At 40.1% G+C, this 16,080-nt stretch overlaps 1 protein-coding gene across 1 annotated transcript; it reads left to right on the top strand.

Annotated features, from left to right (window-relative positions):
- The first annotated feature begins 566 nt into the window (after window positions 1-566).
- Window positions 567-15,879, top strand: dync1li1 (dynein, cytoplasmic 1, light intermediate chain 1). Its single transcript, XM_041810013.1, has 13 exons — window positions 567-788; window positions 1,040-1,113; window positions 4,674-4,790; window positions 4,916-5,146; window positions 5,338-5,492; window positions 5,647-5,740; window positions 6,331-6,466; window positions 6,548-6,659; window positions 6,881-6,940; window positions 7,083-7,127; window positions 7,258-7,345; window positions 8,812-8,934; window positions 14,513-15,879. Exons 1-13 carry the CDS (start codon window positions 685-687, stop codon window positions 14,629-14,631), a joined length of 1,458 nt encoding a protein of 485 aa, XP_041665947.1. The 5' UTR covers window positions 567-684; the 3' UTR covers window positions 14,632-15,879.
- The last annotated feature ends 201 nt before the right edge of the window (window positions 15,880-16,080 follow it).

The raw sequence follows: 16,080 nt of genomic DNA, 5'->3' as shown, positions 1-16,080 counted from the left end.
TCATCCTAACTTTTCGATTGATTAACTTTCTCCCTCATGAACGATTTCATTATCTTGTTGAAATTGTTCCAAAATCCCCGCAGCTCTTTATCTCTGCGTCTAACAGTCAGTTTATAACAGTCAATTTGAGGCGCATCCAATTCTTACATGGCATTAGGCTTTATCTCCATCCTGTAGGCTTAGGCACGGGGCCATATTATTAACAAATCAAGGCATTGATTTGGATGGCAACGATTTTAAGAGGATATAGTCCAAAACGGATTTGTGTGGATATTTTGAAAGCGCATTTATCCTGTTAAATCGGCGGGGCTAACATACCATGCGGAAAAATATTTTCTAATAGCCCATAGTTGTCAAAATAGCTTTGGCTTTGCACATTCAGGCTATTTGGTTCATTATTTACGTATTAATTTCAAACATTACATAATGCTAATAAACCAATTTCCCATGTAGCCTGTTTATCCAGGATGTATTTTTGATATCACTCGTGTTCATAACCTGGTGTGGATGCTCAGCCACTTTGCGGTGGATGAGATCATTCCGTGTCTGGAGCGGGGAGCGCAGCTTTGTGCGGGCGGACCACGCCCCGGCCCCGGCGTGCGGTGCGGCGGTGCACCACCAGGCTAGCTTAGCACACCGCCGCTACATCCGGGCGCTCTGCTTCGGTGTACAAACCCTGCGAAGATGGCGACTTCAGGGAGGAGTGCGTTATTATCCTCCACCTCAGCTGGACCCAAGAACACACTGGAGAACTCCACTGCAGAGGAGGAGGACGGACAGGACTTATGGTGGGCGAACTGTTCTTTTTTTTAAGCCGGGTGTTTCTTAGCACGGTCTGTGGGCGAGAAGGGTCCATTGTGTTGTGAGGAGAGTGGTTTGACAGCTAGTTTGCTAACGATGCTAGCTAGCATCAGCACCAGACTGACTGGAGGCTGGTGACACAGCAGCACTAGCTCGTTTTAGCTTCTGTCAGTCGTTGTTTTTAATGAATGAATTAGCCTTTTAAGACTAGTTGTAACAGCGGCTTTTCTCTCTGCAGGTCCACCATCCTTAGTGAAGTGTCAACCCATTCAAGATCAAAGCTACCGTCGGGGAAAAATGTCCTGGTCATGGGTGGGTATCTCTGCATGTCTGCAGGCTGTCCTGGCTAGCCAATAGGCATCATTAGCTTGAACAGCACAGTAGCTGGTGATCTCTCTAGTATACTTAATACTGCTTGATAGCTAAGCTAGCTCATCCCTGCAATGGTGGCTCTTTTGTGTTCAGGTTTGGTTGCGGGTTTGTCCGCTAGCATTAAGAGACAGGTGTATTTTTATGGGCGCTACTACACGCGCACGAGCACGGGCGCGCGCTCACCACCTCATCTTTAAAAAAAAAAAAAAAAAACAGGAGAGAGTCGGGCCGCTTTGAAACCCTGCAAGTCATTCTAGCATCCAGGGATGCTAGCAGCAGCTAGGTGGAGATGATGCTGAGGAGACTAGACAAATCATCCGGCTGTGTGTTTTTGAACGAGGCCACGAGGCTTTACGAGACTGAAGCAGACAGGGTGCCTCCCTGTCTGCTCCGTCCTCGTTCCCCTAATGCTAACCACACACACACACACACGTATAAACACGCACTGTCCACACATCCGCCCGGGATAATCCGCTGCCTGCTACCCATTCCAGCTAATCAGCGAGTTGCTTTCCGATGTTAAGTGTGTTGTGCTATCCATGACAACATCAGCAGTCTCTGCTTTATGATGCACCGAGCCCCCTGCCGGTTTAAGTTAATATGGCATAGAGCCTGACCAGAGGCAGCCCCTACCTTAAAACAGACAAGAGCAACAATGCTGTACTGTCAGCTTAACTAATGACATGGCAGCTGCATATGGTAGTTTAAATGCATTATGTACTGCTGTTTATCCTTTATGTAAACTGCAGTTGTCACGTGTTGGACTATCTGTGTTCTCACCAAGAGTGGCGGATTGTTTACAGTTTACTTGCAGGGGTGGAAAGGGTACGGGACCAGGGGCAGAGCCAGAGGTGTTGGATATCTGTAGCTTAGCCTGAACTAAGCAGGGTTCAGGGTATGCTTCCCCACAGGCAGTTATATGCACTGAGGTTATTGAAAAAAACTATCACTGAATTTAATTAGTGGGAGTCAATTGTATTTCAAAGTATACTAGCTCACTGACCCTCTAGCTGGTGTGCACATCCAAACACATGGATCCAGAAGTCATTTAAACATTTGTTGAGAGGCAGAGCACATGATTTAATGGTTCGATGAAAGGATGATTTTCTGTACAATAAACAAATATAGATTAGTCTTTGCAATTCATAATAGTAATTTTATTTCCAATATTGCATTTGCAATTTGATAAGCAGTTATATGTTGAGTTCCTCAATTTTTGTATTTTTCAACAAAAACAAGTAAACCAACACAATATTCAATGGATTAAGCATAAACTGTCCTTTCCTGTAGGCCAATCATATGTGTAAGGATGACATAACATGATGCATGAATCTGTATGAGTTACATAACTTCATTTTTCTACTTTGATCACTGTAGTAAATTTACTGATTTGTTAAACTTAAAGCCTTTAAAGCAATCATGAAAACAAGGGCTGAACACTTTTGAGAAAAACATCTAACGGTGATTATTTTTACCTGTATTGCATATTCAGTGTGAACTGGTTTATTTAAGGGAATGATCATTTTTTGTGATTCTTATTTAAAATATTAAGAAGAAATATAAAAAGTAAGACTTTTGCCAACTATTCAAGAAAAAATATGCCTCAGTGTTTGCCTAGAGTGTAGATTATAACATCTCTGCTGCAAAAATAGTATGAAACGGTTCTTTTTTTTCTGACCCACATTTCTAGCCAAAGAAATAATAAAACTTTATATTGTGATTTAATCTATGTTCCCCAGCCTTAGTAGCTACTGGGAACCAGATTCATTTTGTGTTTTACTGTTCAGGTTATGGTGGTTTAAGTGATTTTGTTTATAGAAAAAAAACAATCTTGGACTTTTTTAGGTTTAATGATTATAAAAAAAACTTGTTTTGCTTCAGAAAAGGAACCTTTTTAAAGCAGGTTATATCTGCAAGTCCTGGATGAAATGGCGGACTCTACTGTATTACTTAGCTGGGAAAAGATCATGCAACTTTGTAGAACTGCCTGTAATGAGTTGATTTCTGGAGTCTTATAAACCCATGAGGCTTGGGCACTTTTTGTGCATGACAGGTAAATAAAGTACAATCAATCAGTCATGGTCAAAGATGAGAGTAAATGTTGGCCTTGTGGGAGTACAACGCCATAAATGTGATGAAAAACAGGTATCTGTATCAGCCCTGATTTTGCAGTGCATCTCTAATGATAATAAGGGATGGTCCAATGCATTGGTATTGGTATCGCCAATAAAAGCCCTGCTGACAAACAACAGACGTCTACAATTAATCAAATGAATCAAATAAGAGTTCTTTTACTGGGAAAAGTAATCAGTTTAACAAGTGCTCATCTTTTTTGTGTTCAAACAACAGATAAAATATTGGCCTAGTAGGAATCTTACTGCAAAATTATTTTCAAAATTGGTGTCTGCATTGGGATAAATTATTTTAAACTCCAGTAACAGACCAACTTTTTTACAATTAGTGCATCTGTAGTATCTATTTTAATTTTGTCGACTAAAACTATGATTAGCATGTTAGTCGACAACCTATTTCCATGAGAAAGACGAGGCGAAGACAAGCTAAAAATATATCTTTGACTAGAACTGATGAAAAGTAAATTTAGTTGCAATGAGGCTAAAATGTATAACATGTTTATTTAGATTTTAAAAATCCATGGTGGGTAAGTCCCTCAAAACACAACAAAGGATGCATGCTATTATCAACATGATTTTGGTGCAGATGTTGGCTTATAAAGTGATTTATCGATATTGGCAGTTATTAAGATTCTGCTGATTGATACAACTAATATTTTTCAATGATTTCTGCCTGTATCAGCTGTAAATATTGGCAGTATGAACAAATAAGTTTGTGGAGTTTTCGGCTGGGCCAGCCAACCTTTGTCAGCTGTCATCTGTTTCTTTATCCATCCTTGTTTCTTTATCTTTAAAGTCTGTTTTAAGGATGAAATTTGTTCATTTGTTCATCCTCAAACTTTAAATTGTGTGTTTTAAGGACTGGAGTTTAAGGTCTGAACTACATTTGAATACCGGTATCAGCAAAACGAATTTGTAAATATTGGATATCGGGAAAAGTATATAACGCAACGTATCTGCATTTCCTCTGCCTCTCAGCTGTAATCATTTTCTATGAACTTAAACAGGACAAAAATGTTTTTTGTTGATTAAGTTGACGAAATTTATAAAGGGTAGAAATGACTAAAATCTGACTAAAACAAATATACAATATCAATATCTTAAGACTAAAATAAAACTTAAAAATAGCTGTCAAAATTAACACTGGATGGTACTTAAAATTATAGTAAGACTACATTTTTATACATAACACTTTTGATATTTTAAATAAACCCGAGTGCAGCAGACTAAATCAAGAATTATAAAACTAGGGTATAAACAACATCATTCATTCCACTACATTTTAGCATCAGCATTTACAGCTTCTTCTTGCATACATGAGTTTTTTGCTCTTAATTTTCATTTTGTGGTTTTTGTGTTTATGTATAGGTGAGGTGGGCTCGGGGAAGACCACCTTGGTGGCAAAACTACAGGGTGTTGAAGAATACATGAAGGGACGTGGCCTGGAATACCTCTACTTTAATGTCCATGATGACGACATTGATGGTAACCTGCCGCTGCTTCCATTTCACAAGCTGATACATTGTTTGGTTTTGTACAAAGAGCACCTATAAAGTAAAGCAGCGCTCTGAATGTATTAAAGTATTTCTGCACCTGTTCTGTGTGTTTAGACCACACCAGGTGTAACGCCTGGGTGTTAGATGGAGACCTCTACCACAAAGGTCTGCAGGGAGTAGCCGTCCCAGTGGACTCGATCGGTGACACGTTGCTACTGATAACGCTGGACATGTCAAGACCTTGGAACGCGTTGGACTCTCTCCAGAAGTGGGCTGCCGTCGCTAGGGAACACATCGACAAACTCCGAGTTGCCCCGGAAACGCTGCGGGAGCTGGAGCACAGACGTGAGTCACACATAAATCAGTTAGGTCAACTAACAGATAAAGCTGAAAAAAATATGTGTGATGCTTTATTTATGGATGATTTAAGCTCATAAATAAGGAGTCTAGTTTCAACAATAAACACTTTCTGTCCTAAGAGGGAACAAAACAGTTTAAAGAATGTTTTCTAAGTGTGTTGTTTAATGTGTGTTCAGTTGTAAAACAGTTCCAGGAGTACACAGAGCCGGGCAGTGGGGAAGATGGGACTCCACAGAGGAGGAATGAAGATGAGGAGAGTGTGCTGCTGCCGTTAGGAGACAACACACTAACACATAACTTGGGAATACCAGTGGTGGTGGTCTGCACTAAGGTACACACAGACCCTCTTCTGTCTATTTATAATACTTAATATGTAGAGGAATACATCTCTTTTACCTTTAAAGATTTCAAGAAGCGTCTTTGTTCTGCTTTGCATTTATTTGCATGCACTCTCCTCTGTGTGACGCCTCATTCTGTGACCTCAGTGCGACGCCATCAGCACGTTGGAGAAGGAGCATGACTACAGAGACGAACACCTCGACTTCATCCAGTCTCACATCAGACGTTTCTGTCTGCAGTGTATCCTTATCTAACCATCGCTAGGAGCTCACAGTTGCGTAAACAGAATCTTTGAAGTGTCAGTAAACAATGAGCGCGTCAATCACTTCAGAATAAGCAGAAGTTTTAAAAGGGCTGTCGATCAATATAACTGACTTTGCAGTTTTTCAGTCAGATGCTGAGTTTTACTGCATCAGTTAAAGCCTGAATACTCCTTAGGTCCAGCTGTTCAGTGATGGAGAAGGTGATATACATTAAGGTTGTTCTGTTCTTAGGGCAGCACGCTTATTATTGCAGTTAGCTCAGCTCAAACTGTTGGTGTTATATTGCTTTGTTGCAGAGAGAGGTTGTTGAAACTTGTATTACCCAATACTGCTTGAAATTGTTTTTTTTTTTTTTCTTTCAGAGAATTACTTTCCAGTCTATACAGTATGGAAACGGTACTCAATTCTAAAGGTTTATTGTGCTCAAAGTGAGGCACACTGCGTCTAAAGCTAGAGTTTGTTTTTTAACAGTGCCAGGGCTATCAAAAGATTTTTCCCCCTTGTTGGTTTTATTTTTGCTCTTACCTGTAGAAAGTTTGTTAGAAATGTCCTTGACAGTCGCGTCAGATGGTGCATCTCTGGTTTACACATCAGTGAAGGAGATGAAAAACCTGGACATCCTGTACAAATACCTGGTCCACAGACTCTACGGTTTTCCCTTCCACTGCATGGCGCAAGTAGTGGAAAGAGACGCTGTCTTCATGTAAGCCAGTCTTCATATTACGTCTACAGTGCTGTGCGACCTGCGTTTTGTTTTTGTAACCCCCTTCTTGTGCTCCATCAGTCCATCAGGCTGGGATAATGAGAAAAAGATCGCCATACTTCACGAGAACTTCCAGACGGTAAAAGCCGAAGACAGCTTTGAGGACGTAATAGTCAAACCGCCCGTCAGAAAGGTAAGGGCTTTCACTTCTAAATCAGCTAACTGGGTGAGATCCTCTTAGTTATGCTGAGCTTACAGTGTAACTCATTGTTCACTGCTGTAATGTTATATCATTCATTTTACTCAATGTTTTCCAAGCCATTGCACTAATCTTTACTCCTGCAGGGATCATGAAGGCTTTACCCAGTCCAACCTATCAGTTGTTTTTGAGCTGAGATTTCTTTTTGTCTCCAGATTGTACATGAAAAGGAGATTCAGGCAGAAGATGACCAGGTGTTTCTGGTAAAACTGCAGGTCAGGAACTATTTCTGCTATCTTTATTTATGCCACTTGATCCACAGTTTGCATTTACTCCAATTAAATGTGACTTGAGGGCTTTAATATGTTAATTAAGCACTAATTAGACTGAGTGTACATGTTGTGCTCTAATTTGCAGTCGTTGCTCGCCAAACAGCCCGCTGTGACAGCAGGGCGACCAGTGGTGAGTGCTCTCTCTATTTGTTTCTCTCTCTCTCTCTTTTTTTTTTTTTTTTTTTTCAAATTTGGCTTCTACCATTAAAAAACACTCCATTCACTCTTCGTATGTGTGAAACAAACTGTTCTCTTCACAGGACACCACCAGCAGAGCACCCACCGGTTCACCCAGGACGAGTAACCGCTCTGCAGCGGCCAACGTAGCGAATGCAATGCCACAGTCAGGTATGTGATACATGAAATCAGAGCGACAAACTGCACATGTGTCTAAATTTATAGGGTTTTTTTACCCCATGAAATTGTGAGGGCCCACTGACAGGCCAGCAGGTATTTTTGCAACTATTCCATGGGCATAACACAAGGAGGAAAAAAGGTACAGATTACCCAGGCCCACAGTAGAGGTGGGCCTTTGAGAAGTCTGGAATGAAAGGCTAAGGAGGAGAAGAAGGTAGGGACAGGGAGCAAGAAGATGAGGATGATGGAGGAGACAAGAGCAGGGACAGAAAACAAGATGAGGATGATGGAGAAGAAAACATGGACAGAGAGCAAGATGAGGATGATGGAGAAGAGAGCAAGGAAAGATGGCAAAAAGAGGATGATGGAGGAGAAGAAGGCAGGGACAGGGAGCAAGAAGATGAGGATGATGGAGGAGACGAGAGCAGGGACAGAGAGCAAAAGGAGGAGGATGGAGGAGAAGAAGGCAGGGACAGGGAACAAGAAGAGACTAATAAACACACAAATGATTGTGAAGGAAATAATACAAGTAAATTCAATTTAACCATAGCAAAAATAGGGCTCATAAATAATGGGGAAATTATAGTTCAGAAATACATAAAAATGCATAGATATTGGTGTAATGTGTAAAATGTTTTGCTTGGCTGGCTGGCAAATTGGACCCATATGTGATTTTCTTTCTGGGGGCCCAAAATCCTTAGCTACACCCCTGAACTATTCAGTTATTTGCATTTTGTATGTACATCTTCTACACCACCAGAAAATTCTTATTTACAGGATGCTGACCATGTAAACCATATCAGGATAAAACCATCACAGCAGCCACGAATAATGCCTTTGTCCTGTTGCATCTGTAAGAGTCCACATATCTAGATCCAGTCATATATTTTGTCCAAAAGCATTATTATATCCATAAATATCCATGGACTGGTTTTATATTATTTAAAATTTGCTGTTGTTGTTCTCAGTAGTCCTCTGTATTTGCTGTAATAATGTCTTTTTTTTAAGTATTAGCACTAGCAAATAGCAAACATGTGCCAACCTCAATCCTTTGAGGTTGGCACATGTCTCCAGTTTAAAACACTCTGACTTTTCCTCATTAAAACAGGAGTAAATCCTCATTTTCTGTTCTATTGTTATCATCTTTGAACCTGTACTAGATAAGGCTTCAAGCTTTGGTCCAGATGAGTTTTCCAGTGAATACCTCCCAGCTACAGTCATCTACAGGCCTTTGTTTCACAATACAAATTTCTCAATACCAGTAGTAGCTGCTGTCAATCTGACAGTGTGGGAAGAAACTTCAGAGTGATCATTTTTTGAAGACACCTTGTTTGTGCTTGTACTCCAAATGGTTCAAACAAAGCATTCGATTTTATTTGGGTATTCCTGGATAAGAGTTTTTGACTCATTCACCCAGGATTCTAAAGGGTTAAGCATATTCTGTATTTGTCCTCCAGGTCAGACCAGCGAGGGTGTGTTGGCCAACTTCTTTAACAGTCTATTGACAAAGAAAGCAGGAACAGGAGGTCCTGGGACGCCAGGCGGAGGCAACAACACTCCAGGAACAGTACGCAAGTCAGGTGAGAAAAAGATTAGCGTTGCTAAATGCTCTGGCTTAATGTAAAATAGAAAATAAGTTTTTAGGATTTTTGCCATTCTCAGTCTCTCCGCATCACTCAGCTTCTTTTTATTTTTCATCTGCCATCCATCATCTCCTCCTCCCCTCCCTCTCCTACCCTCTGCTTCAGACATGAACATATCACATGATAAAGAGTATGAATAGATTCTGACATCAAACTAATCACACTAACTATCATTTTTAAGTCTTTTGTAGCTCTGTGTGACTGTCTTTCATTCCTAACTCTGCTCATTGGAGTGTACTGTGTAATCTCACTGTTAATATCATCATAATATGTGTATGTGCGTGCACTAGTCAGAGGATGCTGGCCACGTTAAGGTGTGTGTGAGACAGATTCTCATCTATTATTGCCTGCTTATGTCATTGTCCATCCCCAAACGCATCCTTATTTTTTTTTTTACCCCATCCCCTTTTTTTAATGGGATCATGCTTCCTATGTTACACATTTAATTCCCTTTTAAATATCAAGATAAGGTTTTTGGAAAGTGATTGGCAAATGATGATCTAGATCAGGCTGTGGTCTGGGAAATGATCCCACTGTTATTGAATTAATTTTGCAGCAATGTTTTAATTTGGTTGTTAGGAGTCTTTTGCAAAACAGTAGCAGCCATGACGGGTTCATTTTCATATGATTGGTTGATGATTTCAACACTCAGCCTGAATATTTCCCCTCTTTTTTTCATGTCACCATTCTGCTCCTCTGCATATTTTCTCTTTTATTTTGCATGCTGCATTGCATTCTCATTGCCAACATCAGCCACAAACATTACACATGATATTGAGAAAGACTGAGAACAGGGGCGGCATATGGGGGAGAAATTTTTGGACAATTATAAGAGCCTAGGACTGACAGGGAAAAACAAATCAACATTAGTATAAGAATTTTTCAATATAGAGTTATTTATATATGTAGGAAATAGAGGATATTTTTTAAATACGCAAAACAAGTCTGTAATGTCAAAGTGAAAACACATTTTCTACAAAGTAATGTCAACTAAACAAAAATATGAAATGTAAAATAAGTGACTGCATTAATATTGACCCCCTTCATGTCAGTATTTAGTAGAGTCACCTTTGGCTGCAATCATGTGGACACTAAAGATTCTTTGCAAAACTGCTCAAGCTCTGTCGGGTTGTTGAGGATCAGGCTTGAACAGCCCTTTACAAGTCCAGCCACAAAGTCTCTATTGGATCAAGGTCTGGGCTTTGACTTAGCCACTCCAGAGCATTCACCCTGTTGTCTTTAAACCATTTCTGTGTAGCTTTTGCTGTATGCTTCGGGTCATTGTCTTGCTGGAAAATAAGTTTTCTCCCAAGCCGTAGTTCTCTTGCAGATTGAATAAGATTGTCCTCCAGGATATTCCTGTGTTTTGCTGCATTGGCAGAGAAGCTTCCTACTGTATGATGCTGCCACCACCGTGCTTCACTGTGGGGATGGTGTGTGTTTGTGGGGCTGTGCAGTGTTTGGCGTCTTGTTTGATGGCCAGAAAGCCCCATTTTGATGTCATCAAACCAAAGAACTTTCTCCATGGAGTCTCCCAAATGCCTTTTGGTGAACTCTAGTCCAGATTTAATCTGAGTTTTCTTCGACAGTGTCTTTCTCTTTGCCACTCTCCCATTAAGCTTTGACTGGTGAAGAAGCAGGGCAACAGTTGTTGTATGCAGAGTCTCTCCATCTCAGCTGCTGAAGCTTGTAAGTCCTTCAGAGCAGTCATAGGTGTCTTGGTGGCTTCTCTCTCTAGTTTTTCTCGCACAGTCACTCAGATTGTGAGGAAGGCCTGATCTAGGCAGATTTACACATGTGCCATATTCCTTCCATTCCTTGATGATGGATTTAACTGAACTCTGGGAGACGTTCAGTGCCTTGGAAATGTTTTTGTATCCATCCCCTGTCTTAAACTTGTCAACAACCTTACCTCTGAGTGGCTTTGAGTGTTCTTTTGTCTTCATGGTGTAATGGTAGCCAGAAATACTGATTAACCGGTGACTGGACCTTCCAGACTCAGTGTCTTTATACTACAATCACTTGAGACAGATTCACTGCACTCAGGTGATCCTCATTTCACTAACTGTGAGACTGCTGGCACCAATTGGCTTTCTGTTGTATTTTACATTACATTTTTTTATTTAATTGACATTACTTTGTAGCGATCTGCCAGACATAGCTTCATAATAACATCTACCCTAGATTTTTTATTTTTTATTTCTTTTGCAAATCTTTATTTAGGGAAAGTACAGGAGCATTTTACATATTAACAGCCATGCTTTTACATAGAAGAAAGAAAGAAAGATCCACAATAACATTTATTTGTATCTGACATGACCTCTCTTAAGAATTCTTGTTTTTTCAAATATTCCCATTTTTCCTTGTTTTTTGTTAGTCTTTTCATTTAATAACTATATACAGTCTTTGCAGAGGAATGTGTAATCACGTTAATATACATTTGAATACTGAGACTGCTCAACAAGATTTCTTCTTCCATCTATTAGGATTGAAGAGCCTACCCTAGATTTTTAAGTATATTTGTTTTTGACTATTTTTCTTGTTATAAACTCAAAACAACGCCCCTTGGTGCAGACCTTCTGCATACATTATAAGGCAGAAATACACTTCCCAGGTCCACTGATCATATTTTTTGAATTAGGTATCCTTTCAAAGCCACACTTCAAGAGATATACTTGCTAAATATTAAATCCATTTTTTCTTTAAACATGTGTTTTTGACATAAGGAGAAAAGATGTTAAAAAGTAGCTGCCTGTCTGCTCCACTCCACAAACACGCAGTGAAATACCACAGAGGCTTTGGTCACTGCAGATTATGGCAAAGCACCTGTGTGCTTACAAATTCTGTTAACTAAATTAGTAACCACCTACCAGGAAAAGTAACGGCATATTAATATTTCCAGATTTATAAAACCATAGTCAAGACAGTGTTCAATATTTCTCCCAGCTCCTTTTTTTTACCATGTGTAATTTCTTGTGCAGTCTGCATTGTGCCAAACATTTCTAAATGTTGTAAAAATGAACCATTGACTGTATATAAAGATGGACGATGCATCTTCACCTCCTCCCATTTAAAAAAGTGAAGCCAAAGTACTCAAAGAGACGCTGACATATTCCACAGCTGATGCCATTCAGAGTCGGGGTGTGCTGCATTTCCTTTCTTCCTGATAACCAAAACACATATCGACAACTGATAAGATAGCAAAAATCCCTTAGGTTGCCTTTGGTACCATTCACAGCAGATTCTTCTATCAGTTTGAAGCAAACTCTCATGGTAATAGAAAGTTAAAGACTTGAAGGTGCTGTGTTTAAAATTTGGAACATTAGTGACATCTTGTAGTTAATTTTTTAGATTCCAGTGTTAACATCAGGTGGTAACCGTGGCAACCAGTGGACTCTAAAAAATGTTGATCAGTTATTTGGTCACCACTGAGGTACTGCACAAGCATGCAAGATGCAGAAAACCAAGATGAAGTCCATGGTTAGGACTTTTCTTGTGTATTAATAAAAGGCTTTTTCTGAGTTGATCAGAATAAAACATTTTTGTATATTCAGGTGATTTAAAATTGATTTACACAGACCTACTTAATTAAATAAAAAATAGTATGTGCCATATTTCCTTTGAGATATTTTTGAGATATGACAAATAAAGATCCAGACAAATGAGGTGAGTTTGTGAAGGCTTGAACATAGGCACTTAATGTTTCAGTCTTACAACCATCATTTATTTGATACTTTTAGTCTGTTTTTTTATTTTAGGCATGCACCAATAAGGAAGAAAATTTGACACTGTTGAAAAGAATCCATATTAAGAGTAGTTTAGCTTTTTGTAAAAGGTTTCCATGGATCCAAAATAAATCATTCATTTTGAATAATTAATTCAAGGCCAGCAGATAGCTTGCTCGAGTCTGACAGCATAAAAATGGTGAGATGTGCACATGCTGAATGAGAAATCATTGCTTTTTCATTAAATGTTTTCATATTTATCGCAAAAAAATTGGACTTTTCAGTGTGTTTACTGTGAAAGAGACAAACTTACATTTGGAATTGATTGTGCAGCCATAGCTTTTACTAGTGGTGGGCAATAACCTGATATTAATACTGTTACTGGTAAAATTTCTGCCACAGAATGAATTTTTGTTGTGCCATCATTACTGGTAAACACAAGTGTGTTGAAGTGAACACACGAGGCATAACTAATGTCATCGTTAGCATAGAAGAGTGATAAGTGACAGAGTTTAATGTGTCTAATAACAGCAACATACAGTGAGTACTCATTTGCTGAATGTTTAACACAAGCTGCAATGGACTGACTCAGCGCTGCAGCAATTTGTATCATAACATCTTAAACAACTTTTTAAAGGTGTTTTAACTCGGGACTCACGTTTTAAGCTCATGATGAGTCAAAGAAGCAGGCTGTGGCAGCCAACAAGGTCAGAGAAGCAGGTTTATACATGAAAGCTTTGCACACTCACCGGTGTCTCTGCTAAAGCTAAGTTAAACATACGAGTGTCCTCATTTTGCACAATGTCTGTCTGTCTGGGGCTTTTGCACAGGCTGTGAGCTGCAATGGATCAACTGTGCACCGCAGCAATTTGTATAGTAACAGCTTAAACAAATGTTTGAAGGTGTTTTAACTCGTGACTGACATTTTAAGCCCATGATTATTCAAAGAGGCAGGCTGTGGCAGTCAACAAGGTCAGAGAAGCAGGTTTATACATTAAAGCCCTGTACACTCACCAGCATCTCTGCTAAAGCTGAATTAAAACAACGATAAATTGGCTTTTTCTGACACAGTCTGTAGTTGTTAATATGCTGGAGTGCTTTTATTATGAGTGTCTGCATCAGGACATGGTGTTGGCAGCAGCAGCTTGACACACTTCAGCAGAAGAGAAATGAAACTTAAAAATACAGGTGCAGTTGCACTGAGACCTTTAAAATCCTTTTTTTTTCTGTGATCTTATGCTCAGACATTAGCAGAGTATGCCACTACAGGCTGGTTTAAAGGGGAAGAAGGGAATTTTAACACCTGAATATACATTTAAATGCACTATATCTTTAAATGTTGTAATACTGTGATATAATACCAAAGAGGGAAAAACACAATAGAAATTTTAGGCCATATGGCCTCGCCTTTTTTAGCATCAATTTATTAATGAAAAGCAAGCTTCTTAGATAAATGATCCCTTGGACATGGATCAGTGTGGCAGGACCGTACAATGACAACAGAGACCATGTCAGAGGAAAAAATAGATTCCTCATGAATTTATGATTTTATAGTTTGACTCTTGTCCCATCGGTTCACATTGGGGATATGGGGCTTTAAACTACACAGCAGCCACTCAGCAGGGGTCTCTGAAATGTTTTGGCACCACTTTCAGGGACCTGTCAAGTCATCCATCTTTTTATACAGTCAATGAAAAGCTCCCCCCTTTAATGTGTTTGATAAGTTCCTTGTTTTTATGTTCTTATTTTGTGATCGTACTAACTTGTATATTTGCATGTCTCTGACGCAGGTTCTAAGTTGGGCCTGGGCGATGTACAAGCAGAGCTGGACCGCATATCTAGTCGGGAGAGCGACTCGGACTTGCCCAATGCCAACGAGACCCCCGCCACCGATGGCCAGGACACATGAAGACCATCGCACTTCACCCTGCTCTCCTTCTCTCCTCCCCCACTCCCCCTGCCTTCCTCCTCAGTGGTCTCCCCCCTCTCTCCCTCATCCTTCCTTCCTCCACTCGATGCGGGGAGAAAGAGGGATGTTGGGGAGAAGGAGGGGTGGATGCACAGATTTGCCTCCCCTGTCATCTTTCACTTTCAGAAGAACACGCCCCCTTTTTCTCCTACACCTTTTTCTCCTTTTACTTCCCCTTCTCTCTTCTCTTCCTGGCTGTTACGCTGAGGGCGAGTATTTGTCACTGTTACATACAAGACTGTCTGTTACATGGAGTAAACGGATTTGGGGGACCAATGGGGGAGAGGGGGTTGTAGAGAGATGAGAGGAAGGGTTGAAGAAGAGTGGTTGAATGAATGAAAGCGTGGGTGTGTTATCCATCCATTTCTTGTGATGGTGCGGTTAGAGTTTTTACTGTAGGAACAGCTGAAGGACGCATGTGGAAGAGTCTGTACTTAGGTACTGTAGGGATGAGTGTGTGACTGTGTGTTTCATGTATGTGGGGAAGGTCACGCTTGGCCAGAGGAAGAGATTGAGAACAAAAAAAATGCCTGAAACACAACTGCGAACAGTCTTGTTTTTTAAAAATGAAGGGAAAAACATACCAGTATTTGTGTGTGTGTGTGATTGTGCGTGTGAGTGAGAGAGAGTGATTATTAAGTTAAACCAACCTAGACCTGTATGTCGAGAGATTTTTGGCTGTTGGCATTTCAACCAAAAGGCGAAACATTACTATGCTCTTACACTACAAGCTCTTAAAACGGTGCATACTCTATTATAACAGCAGCACTGTCTGCTAGACTACACAAACCAAACCTGAAGAGAAGAAAATATCGCACTCCAGCACTAAGTCCTGTGTACAAGACACTTCATGACACTCAGTTCTACAATTGGCCAAAACTTGTCCTGGTGGTACATACTACTCCAGCCTGTAGATAACAGACAGTGCACTGAAAAAAGGGAGGGGAGGGGGGGTAGAGGGTGTGTAGGTGGGTAGCTGAGCTTTACTTGTACAGAAAGAAGCACTAGTGATTCAGTTGAATAGTTACTGCGGGCAGGTTGGTGGGTGGTCAGAACAAGGGAGGGTCACACCAAGAATGTACAGTCATCGTCTCGCTGATTGGTCCTGTTATTTCAGAGTTCTGTGTTGGCGTTTGTATAATCAGATCTGTTAATCAGTCAAATAAAAGTTGTATTTATTCGGGTTCATCCACCTGGTTTCTCTCTGATTTTTCAAAATAAGTGTTTAACTTTGAAGAAAAGATGCAGCATACTGTGATTGGGGAAACAGATGAGCTTGCTTTAGCAGAGGGGATTTTGCCTAACAAAGTAATGGGCCAGCTGCTGTAGAGACCTCAGTGATCACACTTGACTTGTATTTTAAAAATTAAATGAAGAGATGTTATCGAG

This window comes from Cheilinus undulatus, linkage group 16 (genome assembly GCF_018320785.1).
Source record: "Cheilinus undulatus linkage group 16, ASM1832078v1, whole genome shotgun sequence".
In the NCBI taxonomy this organism is placed as follows: Eukaryota; Metazoa; Chordata; class Actinopteri; order Labriformes; family Labridae; genus Cheilinus; species Cheilinus undulatus.
Note: the sequence above shows the minus strand (reverse complement) of the source record. Positions and strands in the feature narration are given on the sequence as shown.

What these genes read in the sequence shown, in the direction of transcription:
- dync1li1 (XM_041810013.1), top strand. Translation starts at nt 685, where the DNA reads ATGGCGACTTCAGGGAGGAGTGCGTTATTATCCTCCACCTCAGCTGGA. An exon ending in GAGGACGGACAGGACTTATG is followed by an intron (nt 789 to 1,039) that starts GTGGGCGAACTG and finishes TTCTCTCTGCAG; the next exon opens with GTCCACCATCCTTAGTGAAG. An exon ending in TCAAACCGCCCGTCAGAAAG is followed by an intron (nt 6,660 to 6,880) that starts GTAAGGGCTTTC and finishes TTTTGTCTCCAG; the next exon opens with ATTGTACATGAAAAGGAGAT.